Source organism: Galeopterus variegatus, unplaced genomic scaffold, assembly GCF_000696425.1.
Source record: "Galeopterus variegatus unplaced genomic scaffold, G_variegatus-3.0.2 Scaffold3728, whole genome shotgun sequence".
Taxonomy (NCBI): Eukaryota; Metazoa; Chordata; class Mammalia; order Dermoptera; family Cynocephalidae; genus Galeopterus; species Galeopterus variegatus.
This window is the reverse complement of record NW_007729839.1, coordinates 136,728-155,450: the sequence shown is the minus strand read 5'-3', so window position 1 is coordinate 155,450 and position 18,723 is coordinate 136,728. Positions and strand designations below refer to the sequence as shown.

General features: G+C 40.2%; 1 protein-coding gene across 4 annotated transcripts in view; it reads left to right on the top strand.

Annotated features, from left to right (window-relative positions):
• The window catches only part of PFKFB1 (6-phosphofructo-2-kinase/fructose-2,6-biphosphatase 1), a 67,292-nt gene that overhangs the window by 22,359 nt on the left and 26,210 nt on the right, over window positions 1-18,723 (top strand). For 2 of the 4 annotated variants that reach the window (XM_008585825.1, XM_008585824.1), the window contains exons 2-6: window positions 10,300-10,425; window positions 12,757-12,850; window positions 13,704-13,770; window positions 15,509-15,583; window positions 16,076-16,132. In XM_008585825.1, the coding sequence (XP_008584047.1) occupies window positions 10,300-10,425; window positions 12,757-12,850; window positions 13,704-13,770; window positions 15,509-15,583; window positions 16,076-16,132 (419 nt within the window). Of the gene's footprint in view, window positions 1-10,299; window positions 10,428-12,756; window positions 12,851-13,703; window positions 13,771-15,508; window positions 15,584-16,075; window positions 16,133-18,723 lie in introns of all 4 variants that reach the window. The other 2 variants (XM_008585826.1, XM_008585827.1) reach the window with 2 other exon arrangements.

Here is an 18,723-nt window from a genome sequence, read left to right as displayed (position 1 = left end):
AATCATGGGGAAATTGATATCAATGTGATTTATTACTGATGATATTAACCATGAACACAGATTAAGTGGAGTCTGCCAGTTTATTATTTTTTTCCTTTCCATACTCTACTCTTTGGAAGTGAGTCACTAAGCCCAGCCCACACTCAAGGAGAGGGAGTGCCGCCCCCTGGAGGGAAGAATATTAAATAATTTGGGGAAATATATTGAAACTACCATAATAATTTGAATAAAATTCTTTGAACCTATGCAAATATTCAGACTCTCCTTAAAGTTTTACTTACTAATTTTAGCATTTATCACTGAGTTGTGCCTGCAGCAATTATTATAGTGGTATTCTAATGGTGATTTTCTGTTTCCCTCATTCCTTATATACACCTATTATTTAGAATCCTTCTGTAAAGAAGATTTTGCCATTCCTCCCCTTTTGTTTATTTAATCAATTATTTATGTATATCAGTATGGACTCATAAATATTTATTTTATTCTTTAGGTTATAATTCAATACTGTACTTTTTTACTTTGTTAGTCAACTTATTCCAGCTTTAGCCATTAGGAGTTCTTTCAAATTGGTTTCTGTGTCCTTATTTTTTTCAAGTGGACTTTATTTTTTAGGCAGTTTTAGGTTTGCAGCAAAATTGAGCAGAAGGTACCAAAAGTTCTCATATACCTCCTGACCCCACACATGCTTAGTCTCTCCTGTTATCAATATCCCACACCAGAGTGCTACATTTGTAACAACTGACTAACCTACATTGACACATCATTATCACCCAGAGTTTGTAGTTTACATTACATTGGGTTCACTCCTGGTGTTATGCATTCTATGGGCTTGACCAAGTTTATAATGACATGTATCCATCAGTGTATAGTATCATACAGAGTAGTTTCACTGCCCTAAGAATCCCCTGTATTCCAACTATTCATCCTTCTCTCCCCCTGTCCTTTGTCCTTTTGATGTATTCTTGTTCTCCTTATATTTTTAACACTTCCTTACTTTTTCATACTACAAAGATGCCCCAGCCATTTTTCCAAGAATCCGTGGTTCCTTTAATTGAAAAATGGTACTTAGAAACCAAGATCTGGGTGCCAGATGTGCTTGTTACTTCTAGGGTGTCACTGCTTCTAACTCTCTCAACAGACATAGCTAAAAAATATTTGTGTGCATACTAACACCTCTACATTTTGGTATCTATCTAAATATATGTTAAAATAAACATGATTTGATACTGATATTTCTGATCCTGAACCAGCACTACAGGGTATCATACATGGTATCATTTTAGTCTTTCTCCCTTGGCTATTATTAGCTTCTTTTTCAGACAGTGAGATACCTGCCTCCCATTATCTACAATTTATTTATTTATCTGTTCAACCCTACAATACTGGTGGTTGCAGAATTGTTAACCCACACCTCTGTGAGAAACAAATTTACCAACTAGAGTACAGTGTCTGTGCACAGTTATTTTCTGTCATCAGTTTTTTATATATTTTTTTTAATTTTAACTTTTCAATGTACATTGTAGTTGATTTTTGTGTCCCTTTACCCATTCCTCCTTCCCCCCTCCCTTTCTACCATCCCTCCTCAGTACATCACATCTGTTCACTTGTCTTAACAAGTTCAAGGAATTGTTGTGATTGTTGTGTCTTCTTCCCCCTCACACCCTTTATTTGTTTGTATATTTATTTATTTATTTATTGTTAGCTCCCACAAATAAGTGAGAATGTGGTATTCTCTTTCTGTGCCTCACTTGTTTCACTTAGTATAATTTTCTCTAAGTCCATCCATGTTGTTGCAAATGGTAGTATTTCAACTCTTTTTTACAGCAGAGTAGTATTCCATTGTGTAGATATACCACAGTTTCTTTATCCACTCATCTGATGGTAGACATTTGGGCTGGTTCCAACTCTTGGCTATTGTAAATAGTGCTGCAATAAACATAGGAGTACAGGTATCCCTCTGGCATGATGATTTCCATTCCTCTGGGTGTATTCCCAGCAGTGGAATAGCTGGGTCATATGGTAGATCTACCTGTAATTGTTTGAGGAACCTCCATACCATTTTCCATAAAGGCTGCACCATTTCACAGTCCCATCAATAGTGTATGAGAGTTTCAGGAGCTGCCGAGCCCACATGCCCCAAGTCAGCTGCACCAGAACAGGCAGGTACCACAGGACCCCCAGCCCAGGCAAGTTCCTGCTGCCCAGAGAGGCCCAAGAGCCACTGGTCCCGCACGTCCCAAGTTAGCCATGCCAGATCAGGCAGGCTCCATGGGACCCCCAGCCCAGGCTAGTCCCCACTGCTCAGAATGGGCAGTCCCTTCAGGGTCTAAGCCAGATATCAGGGTGGAATGAGTGGACCGTGATATCCCCTGCTACAATGACTAAACACCAAAGGAAAGATACCAGAAATATGAAAAATCAAGAAAGTACATCACCACCAAAGGAAAATACTAACTCTCAAGCTCTAGATCCTATAGAACAGGAAGTCCTTGAAATGACTGACAAGGAATTTTGAGCAACAATTCTAAGGAAATCAAATGAGATACAAGAAAACTCAGTTAGACAACACAATGAAACGAGAAAAAATATACAGGACCTGAAAGAAGAAATATACAAAGAAATCAATGCCCTGAAAAAGAATGTAGCAGAGCTTGTGGAGCTGAAGGAGTCATTCAACGAAATGAAAAACACAGCAGAGAGTCTAACCAACAGGCTAGAACAAGCAGAAGAGAGTATTTCGAACCTCAAAAACAGGCTGTTTGAATTAACACAGGTGGACCAGAAAAAAGAAAAAAGACTTTTAAAAAACTGAAGAAAATCTAGGAGAGATAACAGACAATCTGTTGTCAGTTTTATAGTATCCAGTCAAAACACTATTTTCTGCAGTTATTTATTTCAGGCTTTCTCTCTCCACCGCATTTGGTGAAGTTATGCTATACACTTATAATGTAGTTAGATCTATTCATCACTAACCACTTTCAATATTGGTTTACCGAGATAATTTAGTTGATTTTTACAAACTTAAATACATTAAAATTCATTTCTGTGGGGTTTTACAAATATATAAAGTTAGGTATCCACTTCCACAGTACCATACAGAACAATTCCATCACCCTAAAATATTTCTTGTCAGCCCATTATAGTCAACCCCTCTGACCTCCCCCAACCCTTGACCTATATTCTCTGTTCCTATAATTTTGCCTTTTTCAGGATGTCATAAAAAGGAATTACAGCATATGTCAGCTTTTGAGTATGGCTTCTTTCTTTTAGTGCAAGGCATTTGAAATTCATCTTAGTTGTGTGAATCAATGGTTCTCTTAATTGCTGAATGATATTCTAGTTTATGGTGTGCCACAGTTTTTTGTCCACTCACCAGTGAAAGGATATCTTGGTTGTTTTCAGTTTTTAGTGATTTTTTAAATAAAGTTCTGTAAACATTCTCACATACATTTTTGTGTCAACATAGTTTTTCAATTCACTTTCATATATACCCAGGAGTGAAAATGCTGTGTCATATGTCAAGTGTATGTTAAATTTTAAAAGCAACTACCAAACTGTTTTGCAAAATGCCTGAACCATTTTGCATTCCCACTAGCAATGAATGAGAATTCCTTTTGTTCTGCATCCTCTACAGCATTTGGTATTGTCATATAAGTATATACATATTTAATTTTATTTATCTTTTTTTTTTCCTTTTTGTCCTTTTTACTGACTGGTAACAGGATCGCAACCCTCGGTGTCGTGCCCGTACCGGGGACCGGCAACGGGATCGCAACCCTCGGTGTTGCGCCCGCACCGCGCTCAGCCAGTGAGAGGAACCGGTCTCCACATGGGATCCGAACCCTCGGCGGGAGCGCTGCCGCACTCCCAAGCGGCGCACTCTCCAGTGCACCACCGGGCCGGCCCTACATATTTAATTTTAGCCATTTTAATAGTTATGTCTCAAAGCGTATCTCATTGCACTTTTAATTTGCATCTCCCTGATGATTGATGATATTGAGCATCTTTTAATAAGCTTCTTTGCCATCTGTATATTTTCATTGGTGAAATGTTTGTTCAGATCTTTTGCCAACTCTAAAAATTAGATTTTCTCTTTTATTGTTCAGTTTTAAGTGTTCTTAAACCCTAGGAGGGTTTCATATAGATTCCTTGGGATTTTTACATAGACAATCATGTTGTCTGTGAACATGAACAATTTTATTTCCTCCTTTACAATCTGTATGCCTTTTATTCCCTTTTTTGCCTTATAGTATTGACTAGGCATTTCAGTACTATGTTGAATACGTAAGAGTGTCCACTCTTACCCATTCATCTTTGCCTTGTTCCTGATATTAGGGAGAAAGCATTTAGCCAGTCAACATAAAGTATGATGTTACTGTAGGTTTTTTTGTAGATATACTTTATCTGGTTGAAGAAGCTCCCTTCTATTCCTAGTTTGCCAAGAGTTTTCATCATGGATGGGTGTTGTATTTTGTTAAATGTTTTTACATTTGTTGATATAATATGGGGTTTTACTTCTTTAGGATGGATTGCTTTTATTGATTTTTATATATTGAAACAGTCTGGTATTTCTGGGGTAAATCAAGCTTGGTTGTGGTGTACTAATTATTTGTTTTATATATGGCCAAATTTGATTTGCATGTTTTTTGAGGATTTTTATGTTCATGAGGAATATTAATTTGTATTTTTCTTTTTTTGTACCTTTTTTCTGGTTTTGATGTCAGGGTAATACTGACCTCACAAAATAAGCTGATAAGTATTTTCCTGTCTTCCAGTTTCCTAAAGAGATTGTACAGAATTGGTGCTATTTTTTCTTTAAATGTATGATAAATTTTGCCAGTGAAACCATCTGGACCTGGGGATTTTGGAGGGAAGATTTTAAATTACAAATTAAATTTCCATAATATTTATAGAAGAATTCAGATTGTCTTTTTCATTTTGAGTGAGTTTTGGCACTTTGTGCTTTTTGAGAAATTTGTCCATTTCATCTGTGCTATCAAATTTATGTGCTTAAAATTATTTATTGTATACCCTTATTATCATTTTTAAATCTCTGAAGTTTGTATCTCTTTTTTCATTCCTGATATTTTTTATTTCACTTATTGAATTTTTCAGTTCAAAATGTCCATTTGATTTTTGTTTATATCTTCTATTTCTTTGCTTAGTTTTCCTATTTTTAATTTTTTCCAAGATTATTTGTTATTGTTCATTCAAACATTTTTGTAACAGATAATTTAAGATAATTCTAATGTCTCATTTCATCATTCATATCTATTGATTGTCTTTTTCCATATGAGTTGAGATTTTCATCAAAGCACTCACAGGTCAGAGAGGTAAGCCCAGGGATTCAAATCAACTTTATGCAGTTGCTTTTCAAAACTCTTCCCCCTCCCTTTTCTTTTCAGTACTTTCCAGTTCCTTGGGGTCCCATTTTTTCTCCTCTGTTCAGAAACTGCCCACTGTCATGGTTATACTACTTTCAGAAACGAGTTGCTGGAGAAGAGAGGAAAAATTAGTATGAAGTTTAGTTGTGTCCTCTTGACACCATGGCTCCACCTAGAGGAAGGACCTCATCCCCCAGAGTTTTGATTCCTGGAGGCTCCTATTCTGGACCACTCTTGCTTCTGGGCCACCTTTGGTGTTGCTACCTCCACTGTGGAACCAAAGAAGGAGTAGAGGTAAATAAAAATCTTGGGGAATTCCTTTACTCTCTCTGAACTCAAGTGCTCTTTTCCATTCCTCAAGCCAAAACTACAAGGCTTCTCCTGCATCTCACTTCGTCTGCTAAGCAGTGTTCATCTCTGAGTTTCATGCCTTACTGAATTCAGGTTCAGGATCCTGAAGGGGAAAAAAGTAATGTTAAACTCTCAGCTGTTTTGGTGGTACTTCAAACTCTTGTTCTTCCCTGATCCATCTACTTAACATTTACTTCTCAATTTTCCTATAGGTGTCTGTGAATTCTAACAAGATTCTGTATTTGAGTTAGTGAGATATGAAAGAAGATTGGACCCAGCTGTATGTGTTTTGTAGACAGCATATAGTTAGATCTTGCTTTTCTATCCAATATGACAATCTCTGTTTTTAATTGGTGTGTTTAGGCAATTCACATTTAAAGTGATTATTGATAGAGTTGTATTAAAATCTACCATCTTGCTGTTTTCTATTCATTGTATTTGATCTTTGTTTCTTTTTACCCTCTTTTTCTGCCTTTTCTAATTTTATTTGACCTTTTTTATTTTTTATTTTTATTTTTTTAATTTTTATTGAATCAAAACTGATTATACATATTTTGGGGGTTCAACATTGAGATATGTTGATCAAATCAATATTAACAGCATGCATGTATATTGTTATAAATCATACTTATTCTTTATGCCCCATGTCCAATCTCACCCCATCTCCCTCCCCCTCCCCCCTCTAATTACCCTAGATTTCTTCTCTGTAATGGTTACTCTGTTGATTTGTTGCCTAGATGATCTGTCCAGTGCTGAGAGGTGTGATCAGGTTCCCCAATATTATCGTAGAGCAGAGGCTTCTTCTGTCACTCTGGAATGGGCTTTGTGGAGAGACACATCCTCTTTTCTTTATCTCTGCTGGTGACTCTCCTTGTGTCAATGCACTACAGTGGCTGGCGGGTCATCTGTGTGGTGGTTGTGGCGTCTAGCCACTTTCACAGCAGCCATGGTTATTGTGGTGGCTGTGACGGGCCCCCCACATGTAGGTGATGTTTTTGGCATGCTCCTTGGCGCTGGCAGTGTGCCTGGTTGTGGGGGGGTCCCGTCCCTGGCTCCATCCCTTGGGTCCCCAGGCAGGTCCCAAGGTGCTGGTGCAGTGTGCCTATTTGTAGGAGGGGGGTCCAGTCCCTGGCTCCATCCCTCAGGTCCCCAGGTGGGCTCTGAGGTGCTGGCGCAGTGTACGTGGCTGAGGGGAGGGAGTCCAGGCCCTGGCTCCATACCTCAGGTCCCCAGGTGGGCCCTGAGGTGCTGGCACAGTGTGCCTGGTTGTGGGAGTGGGGTCTGGTCCCTGGCTCCAAGCCTCACGTCCCTGGGCGGACCCAAGGTGCTGGCAGTGTGTCTGGGACAGAACTAAATTTTTTGTCCTTTGCTTACTTCTAAATTGGGTAACTTCCTGTTGGGACCAGTACCTGAGTTCTGTGGGTTAGCTAAATTGCTGCTTTGCTGCTTCTTCCCTAGGGAAGGCTTTTTGTGCAGCACAGGTTATAATGGTTGATTTTATGGGTACTTCCAGCACTCAGAGACTCGGTGCACCTGGGTTGTGTAGTAACTGTGATCTGGGCCTGAGTCTTTTCATTAAACTGCACCCCATGCAATTCTATATTCCTGACCAATTTCCTCTGAATGCTCCTATGCTGATTGGGGTGCAGATCAGCTGTCCTTGCTGTGCTCCAGTGTTCTCCTGATGGGCCCATCTCTCCCACCACCCGTGCTGCAAACACTTCCCGTGGGATGGGCCATGCACCAGTCCCTTGTGATGACTCACCAGCCTCTGAGTGGCTACATTTTTTCAGTTGTTCTGGCTCCTCACTCCTGTGCGGGTCCACGGGAACCCTATTAGTGGTCTTGCTGGCCTGGGGGCCACCAAGTCCTCTTCTCCCCTGCTGCCTCCAAGCAACTCCATCCAGAGGGCACAGTTGCGTCTTTTGCCAACTCCTACGCTGTGTGCTCAGCAGCTCCAGCCTTAAAGTGGCCATGGCATGAAATGGTCAGAGCAGTTTTTTCTTTCTCTCATCATGGCTTCTCCCACCTTCATGCACTCCATAGGTCTCTCATCCTCTTCCCCTGAGCTCTAGCAGCCCCAGTTTGGCTGTTGCTGCTTTTTTATATAGTTGTAAATTGATTTCTGGGAGAGAGTGATGCTGGGGACCATCTATTCTGCCATCTTGACCGGAACCTTATCTGATCATTTTTATGATCCCATTTTATCTCCTGTATTTATTTATAATTTATACACCTCTTTTTAAACTCTAGTTGTCCCCTGAGAGTTAATAATCTACATTTTTAGATAATTTAGGTTCACCTTAAAATAACACTATACTGCTTCACATGTAGTGCAAATACCTTGGAACAGAATATTCCCAATTTCTTCCTCCACTCCTTGTGTCATTGTTGTATTCCATTTCACTTTTATATATGTTACAAACACACAATACATTGTTATTATTATTACTTTAAGTGGTTATATTTTAGAACCATTAAGAATATGAAAAATAAAGTTATATTTTTGCCTTTATTTATTCCTATTCCAAAACTTTTTCTTTAATTATGTAGACCCAATTTTCTGACCTGTATTATATCCCTTCTGCCTAAAGAATTTCCTATGATATTTCTTATAAGGCAGGTCTGCTGGTGATGAATTTCCTCAGTCTGAGGAAAATTTTTGTTTGTCTAAAACTGTCTTTATTTTGCCTTTATTTTTGAAGAATATTTTTGATGAATTTAGAATTCTGGATTGACTTCCTTTTTCTTTCAACACTTTAAAGGTTTTATTTCACTATCTTCTTGCTTGTGTGGTTTCTGATAAGAAATCTAGTATAATTCTTCTCCTTGTCCCTCTGTAGGTGTGATGTTCCCCACCCACCTCCTCCTTCCTGGGTGCCTTCAAAATTTTTTTTGTCCTGATTTTGTGCAATTTGAATTTGACGTGTCTGGGTGTGTTTTTTTGTTTGTTTGTTTGATTTTAGTATTTACCCTGCTTGGTTTTTTCTGAGCTTCTTGGATCTATGGTTTGGTGTCAACTACTAATTTTAGAAAATTTTGGCCACTATGTCTTCAGATATTCCTTCCGCCCCATTTTCTCTTTCTTCCCCTTCTCATATTCTAAGTACACATATATTACCCTGTTTGATATTGTACCACAGTTCTTGAATGTTTTGTTCTGTTTTCTTTTTGTTACTCTTTTATTCTCTCTGCATTTTAGTTTGTGTAATTCTGTTGACCTATCTTCAGGTTCAGATTTCTCAGCTGTGTGGAGTCTACTGATGAGCACATTGAAGACATTCTTCAGATCTGTTACTGTGTTTTTTCTCGTGCATTTACAAATGAGTCTTTATTACACTTTCCATCCCCCTACTGAAATTACCTGATTTTGCATGATTGCCTTTTCCAATAGAGCCTTTAACATATAAATCATAGATATTTTAAATTCCCTGTCTGATAATTTGAACAACTGTTTCATAACTGAGTCTGGTCCTGATGATTGTTTTGTCTCTTCGGACTACTTTTTTCTTACCTTGATTCTTCCTTTTGTGGTGCTCCCTGGAGACAATCTATCTTTAACATCTCTTGTAGATGTATTTCACTGTTATTTTTACTGATGTTTTTTAGCCTGGTAGTGGGGAAGAGGGGACTAGGAACATTCTATGTATGATATTCTGATTAAGTCTCAGTTTTAAGGAGGCTTACCCTGAATGTTGGAGGTGTGACCTTCACAAGTGTTCCTGCCCCTCCTCCAAATGTAACGGTGGGCCTAGCACATTTTTCTGCCCCATCTGGGTTAGAACACTTTTTTCCCGTTTCTCCACCAGTACCCTCAGTTTCTGTTGCTGTTCCTTCTGCAGATTAAGGAGTTTTTTTTTTTTTGTTTTTTTTTTTCTCTCAGGTGAGATAGGGCAGATTGGTCTGGGCAGAGTTCCAGTGGTGTAGGCCATTCTGCTCTGTCAGCTGCAGTGAATTTCCACCAGTGTTCTCAAGCGACAGTTTTTGTTCTCTTTCCCCCTGAATAGGTTTCTGTTCCATAGGGAATATAGGGGAAATGGTCTGGGCAGGATTTCAGCAATGGATACTGTTCTGTTCCCCTCCTCAAGCCAGAACTACAGGAGACCTTTCTCAGGAATCTTCTCAGTATTCCCTGTCCGCTCCTGTTTGAATTCCTGAAGGAAAGCTCTGCAAAAATGTGGAAAACTGCCTATGTCTACAGCTTTACTGGTTTCACATTCTCACACTAGCCCATAACCAGCCTTTAGCAATTCATTAATAATTTTTAGTTGAATCTTCTTATGAGCTTATATGTTGTTCAGTGATATTTACACCAGGTAAGCAAATGCCTGGGTCCTGTTGCTTCCTGCAGATGCCTGTTTCTATAGGTTTAGGGCTAGCTGTTTGCACTGCAACCTCAGTTTTCCGAAGAGTTCAAGAGAAATCATTAACTTTCAGTTTTCCAGCTTTTTTTTCTTTTTGTAATGATGGGAGAGATGCTCTTTCCAACTCTACATCACTGAGCTGATACCAGAAGATCATATGAATCTGGGAATAAGATTTTGAGGATCTCTTTGTCTTCCAGCATCTATACCCCAGTTTACCAATTCCCCAACAATGGTGATCATGGTGGGTTTACCAGCTCGAGGCAAGACCTACATCTCCACAAAGCTCACACGCTATCTCAATTGGATAGGAACACCAACTAAAGGTATGTCTCTGAAACCCTTTGTTCTACAGCCTCCCATAGACCATTGGCTGAAAACAGAGTAAGGTAGCAAGCCAGAGCCCTCAGCACCAGAAATGCCTTATCACCACTATTATCAGGATTAGAACTACTACTACCAATATTATTATTACCACTATTGCTATGATTACTACTACTACTACTAACATTACTACTATTACTGCTACCAGCACCACTACCACTACATGCTTATAAATTTTACATTTTCTTGAGCCCAACTCCACCTGTGAGTAACATACTATTTTTATTACCATCATCATTATTGCCACATTAATATTACTACTTTTATTAGCATTATCATTTCTTCACCAGTTCACAATTGAGGAAATTAAGGCCCAAGAAGGGAAGTGCCTTATCTAAAGGCACATTGCCATTAAGTGACAGAATGAGGATATGAACCCAAGTCTCTTTGATTCTGAGCTTGACACTCGCTGTGCCAGGTTTAAAACATGGCTCTACTGATGGGAAGAAAAGAGAGTTCCACATTAACCCTGTACTCTCCTGTTCTTCATTCTCTTCCTCTCCTTTCTCTTGCCCATCCCAACATTCTATCTGTCCCCTTCCCTTCATTCATTCTTCCCTCCTTTCCTCCCTCTCTTCAAGTCTTCCCCTCTCTTTCTCCCGTTTCTTCCTTCCCTTCATCTACTTTATCTAATTCACTGGTGAAGAGTTTTCCAATGCTTTTCCATTTGCCAAAATCCATGCTAGGCATTGGGGATGCAAAACTGGATGAAACTCATGTCCTGTCCTTGAAGAGTTCTGAACCTGTCTGGGATGCTTAAGAATACCTATTGTCACCTAGGAATTCTAGATCAAGGTGCTGAGGGGCTCACAGAGAGAATCACCATCTGGAAGGCAGTGAAAGCTTCCCAGATTGGGTATATTTGAACTTGGTCCTAGGGGAGGAGTAGGACATTGGCAGAAAGGAAAGAGAGAAGGAGCAGCTTTCATGGATGACTGTAAGCTCTGAGGAGCCTCTGCTGAGTGTAGGGGCCCATGGGTGTGTCTATGCTTTGTTCTCTCTGCTTCCTGTCTGCTCTGCTCCTTTACACTTGAGTCTCACAGAGGCCTCCAGAGTCATATTTCAAAGCACTAAGGTGACCGTGCCTCCAAGTGTCCCCTTGGCTTTCAAGTTTAAATCCAAGCTCCTTAGCCTGTCACTCAAGGCCCTCTGCAATTGATCCCCTTCTAGCCTCTCAGACCTCAGCCATAATAGATGACTCACCATCCCCAAACATGCTCTGCCTTCTGCCAATGCCATACCTTTGCTCAAGCTGTTCCTGTACCTGGAATGCCTTTGTTCCCCACTCCTACTCCCCATACCTGCCTGTGAAAGGCACCTACATTATCAGCACCACACTCTCCCGAGTGAGCCACAGGCCAGCCCAAAAGGCACCTACCTTAAAAGACCTGGTTCAAATGCCGCCTTCTCCAGGAAACCTCCTCAGATCACCCAAAGTAGAATTAGTCTTTCTTTCCCCCTCACTCTTTTGCATGGCTCCATATTATCTCTATTGGAGCACTTAAACAAGGTGGAAGTTCTCTGTTTACTTGTTTACTCACTGTCCTGCCTGCTAGATTGTAAGCTCCTTGAAAGCCACACCAAGAAAATCTGGTTAATCTCTGAGACCCAGAACTCATAGCCTGCTTTACAAAATAGGCATCAAAAAGTATTTGTTGGATGAATGAATGAAATATTACCTCCTTGGCTGCTTATACCCTTTCTCCTCCTCTCCTTCTCTTCTCTCTGGTTTTTCATCATTAGAAGTGGGAAAGTATGGCCTAAAGACTTAGATTTAGATTCTCCCTCATGACACAGAAAAATGAAATAACATTGGACTAGGAGTCAGGAGACCTAGTATATATCTGACACCAGCTCACTCACTGTTTGACCCTTGGTAATTGGTTTTATTCCCTGGATCTGTTTCATTGTCTTTCTAGTAGAGTAAGGCATTTGAAGGGTTGGAGTTTATGATAAAGTAGAATAGTGGAAAGACCACCAGCTTTGGAGCCAAACAGACCTGTGTTTGAATCCCAGATCCCTATTTAATAATTGTGAAAGTTATTTCCTCTCTCTGAACTTCAATTTCCTCATTCGTAAAATAGGAACGGTGATTCCCTACCTTGCAGGATTGTGTAAGGGATAAATGAGCTGGTAGCTGTAATTTGAAGCTTTATAAGCAAATTTTATAGCTACAAATTATACTTCTTCTACCTCTGAGGTCCCTCCCAGAAAGGACATTTATTAGCCACTGGTATCTTCCCAACCTCTTCACTGGGGCTCCCTGCTTTCAGTGTTTAATTTAGGCCAGTATCGACGAGAGGCAGTAAGCTACAAGAACTATGAATTCTTTCGCCCGGACAACATGGAAGCCCTACTTATCAGGAAGTAAGTACTCAACATTTTAGGGACCTGTGCTGCCCTCTGGAAGAGAGAAACCTTTGTTCAGATATTGGGAGAGTGAGGCAGAGCAACCTGGGCCAAGGAAGAGATTCTCTAGATTCTCAAATGGTGGTTGGGATGACCTTCCCCCATCCTGCCCAAAACCTGTTTCTAATCATAACTATCACCTGCTCAAAAACCTTTAACAGTCTCCTACTTCTGACAGGAGAGAACAGAAAATTCTCAGTCTAGCATGAAACAAGAGTCTCAGTAGCTTGGCCCACTCTAGTCTCTCCGGTCTCATCAATTCAACCTCTAGGTCTCTTTCCTCTATAAGACTCTGAGCACTTCCAGAACAGAGCCTGGGTCTCATTTATTGATCCCTGCCCTCATCATAGAACAAAGCAATGAGTAATAACGAAAGATATTTTTGCTGCAAGCATAAATACATTGCCGCCGTCATGCCTATGCTTGCAGTGTTACCCATGCCAGGAATTCCTTTTACTTCACAGACCACATACTCAGGCTCTACCTAGTTTCATAAACTAGTTCAGCTTGAGCTCCATTAGCTCAAGAGTTGGAGCCCTTAATATTATGGTTCCGTCACTACTCAGCCTTTCCTGGATATGTCACTTTATACCTGCCACTAAACTGTACGTACAGAGCCGCATTCAACTGTATGACCCCTTTGTGCTTAGCATGGTGCCTAAAGCATACAGCACCCCATGTAGATGTTTAATAGATGAATAATTTAGTGTAAGATATATGAGATATGGTATAGAGGATAATGTAGAAAAAGAGAGAGAATCCAGTCCTGGGGAATAGGGGTCGTCCCTGTTTCTTTCTCTATCTTTTTCAGGCAGTGTGCCCTGGCAGCCCTGAAGGATGTTCATAACTATCTCAGCCATGAGGAAGGTCATGTTGCGGTAAAACTAATTCACCCACATACACACACACACACACAAAAAAAAAAAAAAAAAAAAAAAAAAACCGGAGGGGGGTGGGGTGGGGAAGAAGATATAACAACTATACTTCCATGAAGTTGTTACAACAAGCAAACGGAAAGGACATTCTTGGGGGGGAGGGGAGAGAGGGAGGAGGGAGGGAGGTGTCGGTGACGGGCCATAATAATCATATACAGTGTATATTGACAAAAAAAAAAAAAAAAAAACCCGGAGGGGGGTGGGGTGGGGAAGAAGATATAACAACTATACTTCCATGAAGTTGTTACAACAAGCAAACGGAAAGGACATTCTTGGGGGGGAGGGGAGAGAGGGAGGAGGGAGGGAGGTGTCGGTGACGGGCCATAATAATCATATACAGTGTATATTGACAAAAAAAAAAAAAAAAAAACCCGGAGGGGGGTGGGGTGGGGAAGAAGATATAACAACTATACTTCCATGAAGTTGTTACAACAAGCAAACGGAAAGGACATTCTTGGGGGGGAGGGGAGAGAGGGAGGAGGGAGGGAGGTGTCGGTGACGGGCCATAATAATCATATACAGTGTATATTGACAAAAAAAAAAAAAAAAAAAAAAAAAGAAATTTCCATTTTTTTTCCTCAGGTATCCACAGAGATAGAGAACAGCTAATATATGCTGAGCATTTAATATGTGCCATACATTATTCTAAGTACTTTGCATATGTTAATAATTTAATTTCATGCTCCCCCCATGAGATAGGTATTGCTATTAAACACCAGCTTAGAGCTCACAAGAATGGCTCACAGATTAAATTTCCCAAGGTGGCACAATGTGTACATGGTAGAACAGTACCTGAAATCCAGGATGTGTAGCTCCAGAATCTCTACTCTTCACTGCTGTACTCTACCAGTTCACCCCCAAGAATTCAGCAGGAATATGATAAAATTTAAGACTACAGTACAAACATTTCTGAGTTCTGAAGATTTACCTAAATATCTGCAGAGGGTCTCTGACTTACGGTGGTTCAGTTTACAATTACTTTTACTTTATTATGATGTGACATTCAGTACTTTCCTCCACTCATGATAGGGTTACATGCAGATAAACCCATCTTAAGTGGAAAATATGGTAAGTTGAAATCACACTTTTGACTTACAATATTTTCCACTTACAATAGGTTTATTGGGACATAACCCTATAGTAAGTTGAGGAAAATCTGTAGTCAATTTAGTCCCATAGGCCCATGGGATAGGATTTGAATATTTTAAAAGGGGAAGAGATCCTCAAATAGCAGTGGTCCAATATAAGGTGCTGGGGATAGGGAGCTGTCTCCTGTTCTTGAGGACTTCTAAGGTGATGAGGAAAAAAGAAGCCTCACCTACTTGTTGAAAGAATCACTTCTAGCTCTGCTCTGTCAGCAGCTCTCAATGACTTTAATCAAGGCAAGTCCTTCTTTTATGCCTTTTATTTCACCTGTAAAATGGCCCTAATAAAAAATCCCACAATTTTCTTCTTGCTTTCTTATGCTCATAGGGTTTGGTACCTTTCTAGAAAGATGATAAGGGCTCAATGAGTGCTTGTGAGGTTAACATAAGCCAATTCCAAATCCTTCCTATCCTTCAAGATCCTTTTTAAGTTCTACCCCTTCTGGAAGCCCTCAACTTAGCACAGGGCTGGATAAAGAGTAAGTGTTCTATCAACACCAGACTTAGAGTAAGCCAATCTCATTACCTTCCTCTAGGTTTTTGATGCCACCAACACTACAAGAGAACGACGGTCCCTGATTCTGCAGTTTGCTAAAGAACATGGTTACAAGGTACAGCAATACTCCCACTCTTATCTAAAGTTTAATTATCCAGCACAAACCCCAAAGAAAGGCAAACCAGGGGATTCAGAGCAGCCAAATTTGAAATATACCATAGGCTCAGTGCTTTAATTTGGTCATCAGGCTTTCCAGGATACAGTCAGAAGCAGCAATAGGCAATGGGTGATGATTGCTGACAGGCTGACACCACGGCAGGGGGTGGGGGTGGGGTGACGATGAGCAAGGAGTGGAGAGAACCACTACAAAAATCTTATGTAAAAACTAAAAACCAGTAAAAACACAAAACAACAATCTTTGGCCATTCAACTTAGAGCCAATATGCCTCATAAAACTCAGAAGCCTGAAAACACCACTGTATGAGAGCATTAAGTTGTCAGAGATGCCCCTTGGGATGATTCAGAGCCATTGAGAAGGGTCAAGCTATGCTTGACTCCTACCAAACATAATTCCCTGATGGAAATCACTTTTCTATTTATCTTATAGGTCTTTTTCATCGAGTCCATTTGTAATGATCCTGGCATCATTGCAGAAAACATCAGGGTAAGGACCACCAGTTACCTTTCCTCTTCACTCTGCCATAGGCTTGGATCATACCTAAAAAGACCTCTATGATATTAAAGGAGGTATTATTCCCCAAGCTTCTCCTCCCATATCATATAGAAAGCATTCCATGACCATCCTGAACCACAATGAACCTATGAAATTAAATGAAGCCAACATATATAGAGCGTTTAGTATGTACCAGGCACCAAACTTGACTCTGATTAATTTTTTACAACAAGGCTGTATGTTAGGGATCATTTCCTAAGGATCATTTCCATGTTGGAAGTGAAGTTCAAAGAGGAGAAATGAGTGGTCAAAGATTCATACATCCAGAAAGAGATAGAAGTGGGACTGAACGTCAGACTTGGCTGTCTGCCTTGAAAGCCCGTGCTCTTTATTCTTCCCCACAATTTGTATCAGAACTATCACTGCTTTTAGATCCTAGGCATGTGGATTAGAACTAGATCATTCACCACATATTGTTGTCCCCTATTTCATCAAATTATTGGAGCTCAGTGACAGAAGAGACCTTAAAGATCATCTTCTTCAACCCTCCATCAGATACTTGAAATGTCAGCTAAATGTTTATGTAGGTTTTTTTCATACCTGCAATGACAAGAGGCTCATTGCCTTCAACAAATTGAGCTTAATCAAGCTGAAATCTGCCTCCCTGTAATTTCCACTCATTGGTCCTATTTTTACCTCTTGGGACATAAAACATATCCAATTCCTCTCTTCCCTCTCCATTCACTCATCTGTCCATCCATTTTTTAAATCTATTGTAACATAGTTGATTGTACATTTCTGTGGGGTGCAGAGTTGAATATCATTACCTGTGTGTGTCCATTTATTGGGTCCACAGAAATTGACTGTATGCCTGGGCTGAACTATTCTTGGCATTTGAAAGAAATTTGTAAAGGAGAGTCCTTCCCTTGAGCTCAGAGTCTAGTGAGGGAGACTGACAAGTATATAGACAGAATTCTGAGATCAGTGCTGAGATGAGAACAGAAGAGGCTGTGAGAGCACAGTGGCAAGTACCTAACCTTGCATGAGGAGGAGGGGGGAGGAGTGATATCAGGGAAGGCTTCCCAATGGAGGTAATAGTCAAAATGCATCTTGAAGAATGCATAGGAATTTGGCAGGTGAAGATTGGGAAATAAGAGAATAACATATACTAAGTACAGCATCTCCAGGAATAATAAACAGCTTAGATTGTGTAAAGCAAAGTGTGTGGATGAATAGAGAAGCAGTGGCTGATGAGAATAAAGAGATAACTTTGTCCTAAAAGATATGAGGAAATGGTGAAGGGCTTTAAGCAGGAGAATGCTGTGATCGGATGTGCATGTTAGAAATATCTTTCTTCCATGGGTAGCCCCCCACCCAACAGAAAGCCAGAGCTTGCCTGGGGACCTCTCCAAGAGCCAAGGGCAGCCCCCTTCTGACAGAAGACAAGAGCATGCCTGAGTTTTCAGTCCCCACCACTGCTGCAAAAACCACTTCCACATGGGTGGTACACAACAGCCACAGAAGTGGCCACTGCCTCTGAAAAGGCAGCTCACTACCACAGCAGCAACCATGGCCACATGCAGATGTCCTGCCGTTAACACAAGGAGCATCACAAGCAGAGTCCAGAAAAATAGGAGGAAGTATCTCTCCTCAAATCCCACTCCAGAGTAATAGAAAAGCAACTGTTGTTCCAGATGACCAGACGTCACATCAATGAAGGGATACTGGAAATATGAAAAAAAGAATAAAAAAGAAAAAGAAAATATGACAGCACTGAAACAATATAGTAATTCTCAAATACCAGATCCCATAGATCAAGAAAACTTCAAAATGAGTAAAAAGGAATTCTGAACAGCAATCTTAAGGAAACTCAATGAGATACAAGAAGACTCAGTTAGAAAACACACTGAAATGAGAAAAAGTATCTAGGATATGAAGGAGGAAATTTAGAAAGAGACTAAAACTTTAAGAATGTAGCAGAACTCTTGGAAATGAAGGATTCATTCAATGAAATAAAAAACACAATTGAGGGCTTAAGCAGCAGGTTAGAGTAAGCAGAAGAAAGAAGAAAGAATTTCTGATCTTGAAGACAGTCTTTTTGAAATATTCCAGGGGGACCAAAAAAAAGAAGAAAATGATGAAAACCTAAGAGAGCTTTCAAACAACCTTAAGTAAACAAACATCTGAATCATGGGTGTTCCAGAAGGTGAGGAGGAAGAAAAAGGCATTGAAAATCTATTCAATGAAATAATAACAGAAAAATTCCCAGGTACAGGGAGAGACAGGACCTTCAGATTCGGGAGGCTCAAAGGTCCCCAAACAGATTCAATACAAAAAGTCCTGCCTAAGACACATTATAGTCAAACAGGCAAAGCTCAAAGACAAAGACAGACTATTAAAAACAACAAGAGAAAAGTGCCAAGTCACCTATAAGGGAGTCCCCATCAGACTCACAGCAGACTTCTCAACAGAAACTCTACAGGCCAGAAGAGAATGGAATGATAATTCAAAACACTAAAAGAAAAAAACCCTGCTAGCCAGGAATACTATACCCAGCAAGGCTATCCTTCAGAAATGACAGA